This window comes from Dendrobates tinctorius, unplaced genomic scaffold (assembly GCF_039654945.1).
Source record: "Dendrobates tinctorius isolate UK_male_01 unplaced genomic scaffold, ASM3965494v1 ptg000163l, whole genome shotgun sequence".
In the NCBI taxonomy this organism is placed as follows: Eukaryota; Metazoa; Chordata; class Amphibia; order Anura; family Dendrobatidae; genus Dendrobates; species Dendrobates tinctorius.
In genome coordinates this window covers 5,669,738-5,684,331 of record NW_027361830.1, presented here as the reverse complement: position 1 = coordinate 5,684,331, position 14,594 = coordinate 5,669,738, and the positions used below count along the sequence as shown (strand labels likewise).

Below are 14,594 nucleotides of genomic sequence, written 5' to 3'. Positions count from 1 at the left end.
TAGCCAGATCTCCATTCTGAGCAGCACTTGATGGGGTCAATTTTTCAACACAGATTCAGGGGCAATCAATGGGACTCACATGACATTTGTGGCATATCCTGTAAAGATGGTATAAATGATTGCGGTGGCTCTTTTAGGAGACACAGGACATCATAAAATGTCACAACAAAAAATGCAGTCATTACAGTGAATTTTAATCAGGTGTTTCCCAGTTTGTCTTGCGACTCTGTGTTAGGGGTAAGTGTCAGATGCTGAATTAAAGGAGTTTAATTACAAGGAAAACACTTCAGATACTGTAACTATAGGTATATGGCACAAAGAGATTAAACCTCTAAGGCAGGCAAGGTGAATAGTATCTGGACAACTGATAATTAAAGCATCCTTGACACCTACATGGGTTGCACTAGATTCCAACATATGGTCTATTAAAAAAATCTAATGCATGCGAACTGTACCACAATTACTGAAGGCAAATAATCAAATTCCAGACAGAAAAAAAACTGACAAAACAGAACTGACAAGACTGATCTATATGTGTATGCTTACAACTGATTCACGAGTATATAAGTTTTGCTGCATAATGTAAACTCATTTGTGACCACTTTGACATTGAGGGGATGTTCAGAGTCAGGGCATATCTTCTGCAAAATTCACATGCTGAAATCTGGCAAAAAATGCCAAACATACATGGCATGGACAACATTTTAACATCAGCCCCGTGCCCTAAATAAGTGAAATCTAAGGATGGACGTGTAAGAATGTTCTGGTCCTGAGTGTAAAGGCATTTTGCACCAGATTGTGGAAGATTTAGTTCGTCTTTCTTTCCTCTTACTCGTATTAGCTAGTCATATCTTTTGTTTAAATAGATTTTTATTTATTTTTCCATAAAGAAAAAATATATATATATTGACATCTTTTGACAATGAGAAATAATATATATTCTGCACAAATATCTCTATATTTTAGAATTATTTTTAAAAAGAAATAGTGTTTTGGGTTACTTGTAGGATCTAAAGGGGGTTTTACACTAAGCAATATCGCTAGCAATATCGCTAAAACGTCACTGGTTTTGTGACGTTATAGCGATATTGCTAGCGATATCGCTATGTGTGATACTTACCAGCGACCGGCTCCCCCGCTGCTCATCGCTGATCGCGCGAGAATGTCCGGCTCCATTTCTCGTCGTCTGCTTCCTGCTGAGACTTCCTGCTGTGACGTCCAGCGACGCGTGGAGGCGGGCGGGAGGACGCAGGATCGCTGTGTGTGAAAGGTGAGTATTGTGCGCTGCGTCGCTGCTGCATCGCGGTGAGATCTTTCTGTATGAAAGCTCACTAGCGATCATTTAGCGATGCACCAGCGATCCTGACCGGGTCGGATTGCTGGTTGGATCGCTGGTGCATCGCTAAATGTAAAAGGGCCTTAAGGCTATATCGCTAAATATTCGACTAATGAGTGGGTGGCAAGATCAATCATTAATCTCTATTGTTTTACTGGCATGTTAAACTCTTCTGCACTGCTTAGTATATATTCAGTGAGAATTTTTTCTTAAAGGGAACCTAACAGCTGATACATGCTGTCCAATGAATGGGCACTTCTCTGATATTTCTCTGGCAATTGTGATATTCTTCCTGCAGCCGCTCGCTTCCAGTCTCAACTCACTACACAGTGAGAGCATTGTAATCGCTCCCCGACACATTGATTGATAGCATGCTCTGCAGCGTCTGTGTGCAACATATGTATGCAGAGCAGGTTTTCAGTCAAGAAGCTGAGTGTTAACAGTGTAAGGAGGTGGCGGGGAACCTCATGTGCCTCCTCTCTTCGGGACGCTGTTCACACAGTCCCATGTGGCACCTCATTGTTTATGAATGTTTATACACTGGAATGTCATGTGCTGTAATGTGTAATGTAATGTTTAGATATTGTATCTGTCATGTACTGTTTATAGGCTTAGGGATAGAATAGGATTTTAGGTAGTATAAGACCATAGTGGGGTAGAAAAGAGTTAAGGACTAGAGGTAGAGAGTATTATTGAATAGGTTAGGAGATAGGTAACACAGGGGTTAACTACAGTAGACGTTAGTGGCAGAAAAGAGCAGGGGAGTTTAGTCAGGATACTTCCTGGTTGTGTCAGACCCCGGGTCAGCCTGCCCAAGAGCAGGACGTGTGAGCAGTGATAGAAGAGCAGAGGATTATTAGCCATGTGGATAAAGCTGTGGAAAGCAGTAAGGGGCCCCAGGCAGAACAGTGTTGACGGGCACTAGCTGGATAAGATCATTCCTAAGCAGGATCCAGGGTCTATGACTGGGGCAGGAGCCGCAGTGAAAGCGTTCCTGGCACCTCTTCCCACTGGAACGGGACAAGGGGCTGATATGGAGCTGGTGATGGGAGAGAACAGGAGGGACATGACTTTCCAAAAGATACAGCCGGGATTGCCGGGCAGTGGGAGCTGCTAGAAGGAACAGGGCCTGTCCGGATGACAGGGAAAGCGCAGGATGTGAGACTCTGTGTGAAATGTGCTGTCTATGAGATGAAGATGCTGCTGCCCAGTAAAGTTGTTTTGTTTGAAAAGACTTACGACTGAGATATTTTGTGAAACTGGAGTGATGGGACCTAAGGACTGGACAGTCACCATAAGTGTTTTGTTGCACACAAGGCAGAAAGGATTTGTTGTTTCATCTGTGAGGAGTCAGGGTGTAAGAACAGTAAAGCCAGTTGCCACGACTACCACCCTGGCTGCCTTACAACAGTACAATCATATTCTAGATAGTGATAACCGTCATAACCCTTGCGTCATCCTGATGACTGAAAGCATGAGGCTGCAGGAAGAATATAACTTAATTTTAAGAATATAACTTAATTTTCTACCTGAGCTGCATTTTCTGCAACACAAAATAACAACAAAAAAACACAAAATTGAGCTTGGTTTGAGTTGACACACATGCAGCATATAAATGCATGTTGACATGGGCCATAAAACCTGCAAAAGACAAAATGAGCAAAAACCTTGCTGTAACTAAATAAGTAAAAGCAAAAGTGCATCTAAATAATACAGCGTTTTTAGTAATACTGTTTTTGATCAAAAGCAGCATGAAAGCCATCCCACCACGACACGGTAACTCTGTTCGGGATAGTCCTACACTGTCTAATATTAAAAACCTTGCCTTATGTCAAAGTTGACCTCTGTGTGAACAAGGGCAGACAAAAGGACTGGGTCCCAAACAGTAGACACCAGTCTGGGGAAGCCTTAACTGAATAACAGAATAACAAGGATAAAACGCTATTTACTTGCCAATTATCACAATATCATTATTTGGAGCTTCCCTTTTAGAAATGTATTTCCATCCACTGTACTCCCTTAAAGGAAGTTTGTACACTACTAGGACAACCCCTCCTTGATCAAAATTTTTGCCCTCATAAAATAATAAAGCCTATACTCACCTCCCATGCTGGTGCTGTTCCCCATGTGTAGTGACCCAGTCCAGAGTGTGTCTGTCCCTTTAAGTAAAACTGAATTGTGAGTAGCATCTGTACACTACTGCTCACTCTCTAACTGGCCCTCTACATTATTTGTGAGCTGTAATTCTCCATTTCTACTCACCTCCATTTTAAATGCAATACATTTCTCATTTGCTGCGTTCTGTTGCCATCTAATGGTGAAAGTGTACAATGACTGAATTATTGTTTTGTAAGGATCTGAGATGTGAATTCGGTCCCCTAAAGGCCAGTGTTGTGAGTTCATTTTCCCCTTCACCATTGAGGTCTGATTAACTCCCTCTTCTGGTGAAGGAAGGTAGTGAGGCTGATTACCAAGCACCTGAGCAGGATGATGATGACTGGGTGACTGGAATTGCTGACTGGATATAAGGCAGCCGTCGCCCTACTGCCTTGCTGGTGATTTCTCAGAGGGATTCTAGGAGACCAATCTGATTCCTGCTCCTCAAAAGCTAAGTTTTCTGCTCTGCATTTTGCATTTGTGTTTTCGTTTTGTTTTGCCTTGTTTTTCTGGATTTCTGCCATTCCCTGCTGGGGTGAGCTGAATTCCTTTTTGCTCTGTCTTCAGAAAATACCTGAGTACTGATATAGTCTTTTTGAAGCCTAGCGTCTTCAGGGCTTTTTTTCCCTATCAGTCTGTTGGCTCTTGTTTTGATAGGGTTTTGGCAGATTGCAGACAGCAGCTTTTTCTATCCTGTCCTATTTAGTTAGCTTGGGCCCCATCATTTGCTCAGCCTATCTTTCTATCTGTGTGAGTGTTTTTTCATCTTTCTTCACCGTCATTATATGTTGGGGGATGCCTATTGCTTTGGGGTCTGCTCTGGGGTAGTTTAGATTTCCCTTTCTGTCTTTAGGCTATTTAGTTCTCCGGCTGTGATCGAGGGGTCTGGGCACCGTAGGAACCCCCACTGCTACTGCTAGTTGTTGTTGATAGGTTCAGGGGTCTGCAATCCGATAGCTGCCAACTTCTCTGGTTTTCTGGACTTAGCTAGTATTTCTGTTTTTGCCTCCTACGGTGACTCATTCATAACAGGCCAGCTCCTAGTCACATGGTCAATAGGAGGCGCTGTTTTTTCCAGGCAAGTCTAGAATGTTCGGTAGTCTGAGGGATGCCTTCAGGGAGAGCAGAACACACGTGGAGGAGGTTTTTACCTCAAGATCTCCTACAGGCCTAAAAGCCTGAGTTCCCTCTAACCTGTAGAGACATCATTCTATTTCTGACAGGATTCACCACATGTAAAGTATTGCTGACAGGATTCACCACATCTAAAGTCTTTATGACAGGATTCATCAGTTTCTACATTCACCTATAAGTACTTGTGCACGTGCCGTGACACACTGTGGAGATAACCCCAAGTACAGATCTGTAACCTCTAACTGCTGCGTCTACCTCCCTCTGTAAAATACCAAAAGACATTGTCCAGGGCTCTTCAAGCTCCAGACCCCAATCACATCTCAGCATCTAAGTGTGAACTGTAATTGCCATGGACTACCCATGAGAGACTGTTCCTTATTTGTTCCAAGTTATAATTCCCGTTCCTGCTGAAGTAAAAACAACTGTTATCCCCGAGACCGGTGTGTGTCATAATTCCTTCGGCTGCGGACACTGTTTGGGGGTGGATAAACATGAAGCGGAAGTCTGGGATGCAGCTACAGCCTTAACTTTCTCTACCTGCTTAATTCGACAGGAGGCAGGGACAGTGACGCCAGCGCAGATTTGGTGCCAGCATCACGTGTTACAACAACAGCATGGGAGCCTGGGAGAACGAGTGCTGACACCGCAGAAACGGCTTTGGCACAGGAGGCGAATATAAGCTTTATTATTTTATTGGGGTCAAAATAAAACCACTTGAGTAAATAATGCTAATTGCAGTTCCTTACACAGCCAAGAAAAGGCAAAACTAAAGCTATGCAGCTCCTGCATTCTCAGGATCAAGGGTTCCCAGAGGTCAGACCTTCACCACTAAAGTGATGTGACATCCTAATGTTTTTTCATTAATTGGAAATACAGGAATATCCCTCTAATGGCACATTTACAATGTGGAAAAAATAACGTATATCAAGTCTTCGTTCATAAGTTGCAGCAGTCACACTGCAGTCAAAAGCTATTGTAACAACTATTCGTTTTTTGTACGTGAAATAGATGTTTCCCTGCAAAATTAAGAGCTTGTTTAAAGTGAACCTGTCATAAGGATTTTGCTAAGTAAACTACAGGCATTGTCATGTTGGCATTGTTACACTAATTAAAATTATACCTCGGGTGAAGGAATCAGTCTTGTGGTTCTTGTGTAATCAGTGTTAGAAGTTTTCAGTTAATGATATGTTCATGCTCTGGAACAGGACTGTAGGCAAAGTCTTATCTTGGTGCTCTAGGACAGAGAAACTAAAAGAGACCTGCCCACAGGCCGCCTCGAAGCTTAACTGCAACTGTTGCTGCAGTTTCTAGCAGCATTATGGCCATAGCCTTAAAGGGGAATAACATATCCAGGGGATAAATCATCAATAAGAGGTCAATAGGGAAATGACAATTGACATCACAACCAATCAATTGGAGTTATTGCAGGATTAACATGCTGATTGCATATCCAAAGGACGGGACAAAAATATAAAATCAGCAGGTGTCTGACATCTGACACCCCATCTGATCAACTCATATCTGCTCCAGTAGCATATGGATATAAGCTATGTATGGAGGGTTGGTGGTGCAGCAGGTCCATACATGGCCTAGTGGCCATTGCCAGTAATCTGCAACAGCCACTAAACAATGGTCTAAGCTGCTCTTCTGTTTCACCACACACATTGCTTATATCTGGCTGCTGTGGAGCAGATATCAGCTAATCAATTGGGGTGATGACCTGTCCTATAGAAAGCTTATCAATATGTTAGTACCCAACAGTTCATACAAAGGTCACATTTGCACAGTGATTTTACCTGCTGGGTCTTGTTGAAGCGATGAATTTCATCCACAAAAAGTATAGTTTTTCTTTTAAACAGTTTACGCTCATTTTGGGCTTGTTTAATGACTTCTCGAACATCACTTGTGCCGGCACTTGTTGCAGACAGTGTTACAAAACGAGTATTGTTTTTTTTGGTATTCTTGGCAATTATGTGGGCTAAAGTTGTCTGAAAGATAAAAACATAGCATCAACAAATAATAAAATAAAACAAGCTTTGAAAAGATTAAAATTTAACCAACACAGAGGATAATATTTCAGTTACCTCTGTGAGATTTTTAGAGGTGTCTTGGCATGTCTACTGAATTTAGAAATAACATCCCTTACATCAAGGTCAGCAACATTGTTGAGGAAGAAAAAAAATCTCAAAAATATTAAGTGTCTACTGTATTAAAAATGAAGCAATAGAAACTTGTCAAGCTAGACCACAATAACGCATCAATATGTGAGCAAAGTCCTCATTTTAAACCGGTAATCGTAGTGTCCCCATTAGTGACAAAAAACAGTGCCAGAAAAGTGCATTTACATAGGACTAGCAAAGTGATGCAATCACTAGTGCGAACATAATGTCAGAAGAGTTCTACCACTGCTGGCATCACTAAATCATAGCGCTAGAATATTGCCTCCATTAAAAAAGCCCTTTTACGGCCCCTAACACAGTGCCCCAATAACAGTGTCAGCAAAGTAACCCTACAGACAGCTCAGCAGTAACATGCCTTTGACCACCAGACCACAAGCTCTTACATTTCCCTACTTCCTTTCTTCTACTGAAACCCAAAGTGACATGCTCTGGCTGCGCATGACCAACGAAGGCAGGAAATTCATTGCATTAAGGCTATGTGCCCACGTTGCAGAAATGCTGCGGAAATGTCAGTAGTAAAAGATAGAATGTTAAAAATACTAAAAAAAAAATAAACAGATATACTTACCCTCCGACGGCCCCCGGAGTTGTCCCGCCCCTCATTGGCACTGCCTTGCGACAATGACCTCTGATGACGTAGCATCGTGCGAGACCACTACGTCATCAGAGGTCATTCGCGCAATGCATCCCTGGGAACGGAAGATGCTGGCAGCATGGCTGAGAGGCGGGAGGACTCCGGGGGCCATCGGAAGGTGAGTATATCACTATTTTTTTTTTATTCTATTTTTCACAGGAATATGGTACCCAGGGCCTGGAGGAGAGTCTCCTCTCCTCCAGACCCTAGGTACCATCCGCACATGAAGCGCTCAATTTACGCATGGTGGGCATAGCCACACGAGTAAAGTGAGCGTTTCAATGTAATCCTACAGCGGCGGAATAGCCACGATTCCGCAGAAATAATGAACAAGCTGCGGATTTCACCGCTATGCGATTCCGCAGCGGTAAAATCCGCAGCATGGACACAGCAACTGCGGAATCCCATAGGATTGCATGGGGATGCGTTTTATTAGTGTTTTTTAAGCGTTTCGCTATGGCGAAAACGCATAAAAAATGCAACGTGGGCACACAGCCTAAAGGGTACAAGAGCATGTAGTCAAATCCATGAACATTATATTTATCAGGGAAGCTAAGCATGCTGTTACATAGTTTTGCAGGAAAAGATTCAACATAACTTGTACTTACATTAGGTGCGAATCACTTCGCAGGACCCAGTCCATCGATCACTTCATCAATCTGTGGAAACCTGACGGAAGTCATGAGAATCGCCTATTACCTGACAGCTTCCATGGCTTTTCTTTCAATTGCCAGCCTTGTGCAATGTACACATGACATCACGCCACTACTGATAGTCAAAAGAGGTAATTTTCACGGCTGTCCAGCCGCCACACATTACTGATATGGCCTATAGACAGGATACTGCAAAATCAATTGGCACCAACTCTACTTGTATTTTATTCATTGAAATCCCTACTCATTCTGAGCCTAGTAGTAAAATGGGTGGTCATATTCATGGATGCACAAATATTTCTGCATGTTCACTTATACAGAGATCGTGTCATTTCCTGAATAGTACCACAGACTTCACCTTTAAGCCCAGTATTAGCAGAACTTTCAATTAATAAGAAAAAAGTGACAATGTTTTAGACACATTTATACACCAATCAACTCAGCTCTTCCTGCTCTTATACCATGCTGGCTAGAGAGTGAACAGACTAGGCTCCCCTGAAGTGAGGCCCATCCCACATTCTGCCTCAATATGTCTCCTCGTACTCCTACTGGTAACTCCCTTGCCTACTCTTTTCTATCTCTGCTACATGATCAAGATACAGCACAACAGAATCTCTATAGTCAATTTCATATTCCAGTACTGAAAATGCATTTGCCAATCTACTTGTCACCAGTGCATGATTTACCAATAGATTGGAAACCTGTCAATCTCAATCAGGGTTCACCATAGGATGGTAGTGAGCACCATGGCAAGTATGCTGCATCGACTTACTGCATTGTGTAACCCATCAGATTTTACCCATCAATATAATGGTTTATTACGTTCACGCTTCTTACAAAAGATGAAGGGATAAGGCTTCTTTTAAGCTTACCGTTTTTTTGGGGGCCCATTTTTGCGGGCCGTATTGCCGCAAAAAACCTTCTCGGATCGCCATTTTTCCCAGTTTTAACAAATTGGTGGGAAAAATACAGCAATTCGCAAATACGGTGTACTGCAAAAACAAGCTATAGTTGTTTTTGCAGTACCAATGAAATGTATTGCGGCTGTGTCCGTGAGCCGTGAAAAATATCAAGCAAGCTCAATATTTTTTCATGGCCGTATATACAGCCCTCAAGGCCATATGGCATTCCAATGTATTTTTGCGGGCCATTTTTGCAACCCCTTATAAATCTATTTGGGCCGCAAAAACACGGCAAGTGTAAAAGAACCGTAACACTGACAACAACCTACCGTATATACTCGTGTATAAGCCGAGATTTTCAGCTCATTTTTTGGGGCTGAAAGTCCACCTCTCAGCTTATACACGAGTCATATACGGGGGGGATCGGCGGGGGAGGGGGATTGGGGGTGTCAGATCATACTCACCCTTCTCTGCAGCTCCCCTGCTTGTTCCATGTTGTCGGTGCTGCTCTCTTCCTGCTTCAGCTGTCAAATGGTACCCGCTCATTAAATATGCACATATTTAATGAGCGGTACCACGTGACCGCTTAAACAGGAAGAGAGCAGCGCCGACTACATGGAACAAGCAGGGGAGCTGCAGAGACAAGCGCCAGGCCCGGGTGAGTATGAACGGGGGGGTAGGCATAGTCACCTGTCCCTGCGTTCTGCTGTCTTGTGTCCTCTGCAGTGACATTCAGGTCAGAGGGCGCGATCGTGCCCTCTGCCTGCACAGTCACTGCAGAGCCTGCAACGCTGATGAGCAGGGGGCAGCGACGAAGGTGAGTATAGTTTTTTTTTGTAACGGAGGCAGTGGCAGCAGCAATATGATGGGGCCACTCACTGTGCAGCAATATCTGGGGCCACTCACTGTGCAGCATTATCTGGGGCCACTCACTGTGCAGCATTATCTGGGGCCACTCACTGTGCAGCATTATCTGGGGCCACTCACTGTGCAGCATTATCTGGGGCCACTCACTGTGCAGCATTATCTGGGGCCACTCACTGTGCAGCATTATCTGGGGCCACTCACTGTGCAGCATTATCTGGGGCCACTCACTGTGCAGCATTATCTGGGGCCACTCACTGTGCAGCATTATCTGGGGCCACTCACTGTGCAGCATTATCTGGGGCCACTCACTGTGCAGCATTATCTGGGGCCACTCACTGTGCAGCATTATCTGGGGCCACTCACTGTGCAGCATTATCTGGGGCCACTCACTGTTCAGCATTATCTGGGGCCACTCACTGTGCAGCATTATCTGGGGCCACACACTGTGCAACATTATCTGGGGGCCACTAACTGTGCAGATAACTGGGGCCACTCACTGTGCAGCATTATCTGGGGCCACACACTGTGCAGCATTATCTGGGGCCACACACTGTGCAGCATTATCTGGGGCCACACACTGTGCAGCATTATCTGGGGCCACTCACTGTGCAGCATTATCTGGGGCCACACACTGTGCAGCAGGATAACTGGGGCCACACACTGTGCAGCAGGATAACTGGGGCCACACACTGTGCAGGATAACTGGGGCCACTCACTGTACAGATAACTGGGGCCACTCACTGTACAGCATAACTGGGGCCACTCATTGTGCAGAATTATCTGGGGCCACTCATTGTGCAGAATTATCTGGGGCCACTCACTGTGCAGAATTATCTGGGGCCACTCACTGTGCAGAATTATCTGGGGCCACTCACTGTGCAGAATTATCTGGGGCCACTCACTGTGCAGATAACTGGGGCCACTCACTGTGCAGATAACTGGGGCCACTCACTGTGCAGATAACTGGGGCCACTCACTGTGCAGATAACTGGGGCCACTCACTGTGCAGATAACTGGGGCCACTCACTGTGCAGATAACTGGGGCCACTCACTGTGCAGATAACTGGGGCCACTCACTGTGCAGATAACTGGGGCCACTCACTGTGCAGATAACTGGGGCCACTCACTGTGCAGCAAAGCTGGGGCCACTCACTGTGCAGCAAAGCTGGGGCCACTCACTGTGCCAGCATAACTGGGGCCACTCACTGTGCCAGCATAACTGGGGCCACTCACTGTGCAGCATTATCTGGGGCCACTCACTGTGCAGAATTATCTGGGGCCACTCACTGTGCAGAATTATCTGGGGCCACTCACTGTGCAGAATTATCTGGGCCACTCACTGTGCAGAATTATCTGGGGCCACTCACTGTGCAGAATTATCTGGGGCCACTCACTGTGCAGAATTATCTGGGGCCACTCACTGTGCAGAATTATCTGGGGCCACACACTGTGCAGGATAATTGGGGCCACTCACTGTGCAGATAACAGTTGCCTTGTCCATTCCACACTTATCCATTTTTTTCAATAAGGATTGTGTGAGATACTTTGTCAAATGCTTTGCTGAAGTCAAGATATACTATATCTACAGCATTTAATCTGAACTACTTTTAAGGCTGATGTCCTCTCTACAGCTCTGGCAAAAATAAAGAGACCACTGCAAAATTTTCGGTTTGTCTGATTTTTCTCTTTATAGGTAAATTTTTGAGTAAATGTATTTTTCGCTTTATAAGACGCTCCGGATTATAAGACGCACCCCAAATTTTGAGGAGAAAAATAGGAAAAAAATGTTTTTTTAATAAAATGGTGGTGCTTCTTATAATCCAGGCGTCTTATTGCTTACCGGTCTGTCCCCGGGGTGCTGTCGCCCACTCTGTCCCCGGGGTGCTGCCGCCCACTCTGTCCCCGGGGTGCTGCCGCCCACTCTGTCCCGGGGTGCTGCCGCCACCGCGCTGGGTCCTCCGGGTGCTGCCGCCACCGCACTGGGTCCCTCGGGTGCTGCCGCCGCCGCGCTGGGTCCCCCGGTGCCTGCCGAGATTTCAATGCGAGATCTCCATCTGCGCTTGCGCGGCGGCCATTTTCCAGGAAGCAAGCCACCGCACAGGCATGGATGGAACGGCAGAGCCCCCCCAAGCAGCACGGCACAGAGCCCGATGGCGGCGGCAGGCACCGGGGGACCCAGCGCGGCGGCGGCAGCACCCGAGGGACCAAGCGGCGGCAGCACCCGGAGGACCCAGCGCGGTGGCGGCAAGTATCGGACACCGCAGCGGCAGCACAAAAAAACGTATGTTTGCATTGTAAGACGCACCCCTATTTTCCCCCCAAATTTGGGGGAAAAAAAGTGCGTCTTACAAAGTGAAAAATACGGTAAATTGCTCTTTTATTCTATAAACTACTGACACCATGTCTTCGAATTTCCAAGCACTAAATTTTGTATTTATTTCCAGAAAATGAGAAATGGTCAAAAGAACAAAAAAAGCAGTGCTTGCAGACCTCAATTAATGCTAAGAAAACAAGTTCATAATCATTTAGAAACAATACTCATGTTTTAACTCAGGAAGTGTTCAGAAATCAATATTTTGTGGAATAACCATGATTATTAATAACAGCTTTCATGGGTCTTGGCATGCTTTCCATCAGTCTTTCACACTGCTTTTGGGTGACCTTATGCCACTTGTGGTACAAAAATGTATGCAGTTCTTCTTTGTTTGATGGTTTGTGAATACCCATCTTCTTCTTGATTACATTCCAGAGGTTTTCAATAGGGTTCAGGTCTGGAGATTGGGCTGGCCATGACAGGGATTTGATATGGTGGTCCTTCATCCACACACTTGATTGAGCTAGCTGTGTGGCATGGCGCAAAACAGTTCTTAGAGTTGGGGAACATTGCCTGAGCAGAAGGAATCAACTGTTTTCCAGGATAACCTTGTATGCGGCTTGATTCATACCTCCTTCGCAAAGATTAACTTGACCAATTCCAGCCTTGCTGAAGCATCCACACATTGACCTAGCTGTGTGGCAAGGCGCATTGTTCTGGTGGAAAAAAACAGTCCTCAGAGTTGGGGAACATTGCCTGAGCAGAAGGAATCAACTGTTTTTCCAGGATCACCTTATATGCGGCTTGATTCATACGTCCTTCGCACAGATTAACCTGCCCAATTCCAGCCTTGCTCAAGCATCCCCAGATCATCACCGATCTTCCATCAAATTTCACAGTGGGTGCAAGACACTGTGGCTTGTACGTCTCTTCAGGTCTCTGTCTAACCATTCGACAACCAGGTGTTGGGCAAAGCTGAAAATTAGACTCATCAGAGAAGATTACCTTACTCCAGTCATCTATGGTCCAATCCTTATGGTCTTTGGCAAATTTCAGCCTGGCTCTCCATTGCTTCTCATTGATGAAAGGTTTTTTTCCAGCTTTACATGACTTGAGCCCTGCCTCTAGGAGCCTGTTACGAACTGTTCTTGCCGTGCACTTCACCCCAGCTGCCATTTGCCATTCCTTTTGTAGGCCACTTGATGTCATCCAACGGTTGCTGAGTGACATTCGAATAAGATGACGGTCATCCCGGTCAGTGGATAGTCTTTTTCGCCCTCTGCTGGTCTGTAACTTTGTTGTCCCAAATGTCTGCTGCTGTACCTTGTTGTAATGGACTGCCGTTTTAGAAATTTTAAGGATGGAGGCAACATGACGCTCACTGTAGCCCTCTGCTAGTAAAGCCAGAATTGAGCTCTTCTTTTCCTCACTCAAGACTTTTCAACTCCTTTGGCATGGTTAAAAGTTATTTTTTCATTCCTATTACTTTTGGGATATTACTAGCACTTGTTTTGCCATCCAGCTTGTCCTATTGCAAGAGGATTGTGAACACCACAGCAGGGTTTTTTATACTTTCCTTCATTAAATAAGATTTTGTTCAGGTGATCACCTAATCAGAAGCACGTTAAGTAGAATGAGGTGTACTCTGGTTGGAACTCAACTGACACTGGAATGGAATGGCTGTCAGATATGTAGAGAAGCTGATTTTTATAAGACTGTGCAGTGGTCTCTCAATTTTTGCCAGAGCTGTATATGGTGGCCTTAGATACTGTAACACCTACTTTCTGGAGTGTGTTCTTCACTTGGGTGGATGTTGTGAAGTGTTTTTTTATTATGGAAACAATTCTGTTCTCATCTACCACTCTTGCCTTCTGTGGACGGACAGGTCTTTTAGAGTTCTCAAGCTCACCAGTGCCAGTCTCATTGTTTGGCAGAACAGATTTGGCCACTCCTAACATTTCTGCTCTCTCTGATGGATATCTTTTTTTTTTTTCATCATAACGATGGTCTGTTTCTCTTGCATTGAGAGCTCCTTTGACTGCCAAAAGTACTCACTTGCCGAGCCACTCCTTCTACTAGTAGCAGCTGCCGCAGGGTAATGCACATGTTTCCTATTACAATCAATAAGAGTACTCTGCAACAGCCACTACACGTAGATTGAGAAGCTCAGCAAGTGAGTATGTCCAGCTGGCGGCCACCGATAACGGGCAATCAGCTAGGGTGCTGTATGTCGGACCCCAGACGATAAGACATTTAAGACCTATCATTTAAATATGTTTTGTACCTACTTTAGTAGGCAAGTACATAAAAGCACATACATATAATTTGTTCAGTTAAAAGAAAGTTGGCCAAATAAACTTAACATTATCTTTAAGCACATGTTGTGTAATTTACACTAGTAGAACACCACAGACACT

The 14,594-nt window shown here is 44.8% G+C and overlaps 1 protein-coding gene across 1 annotated transcript in view; it reads right to left on the bottom strand.

Annotated features, from left to right (window-relative positions):
- WRNIP1 (WRN helicase interacting protein 1) overlaps positions 1-14,594 on the bottom strand; it is a 158,666-nt gene that overhangs the window by 87,906 nt on the left and 56,166 nt on the right. Inside the window, exon 2 of the mRNA XM_073550151.1 lies at positions 6,424-6,615. Within this exon, the coding sequence (XP_073406252.1) occupies positions 6,424-6,615 (192 nt within the window). The remainder of the gene's footprint in view (positions 1-6,423; positions 6,616-14,594) is intronic.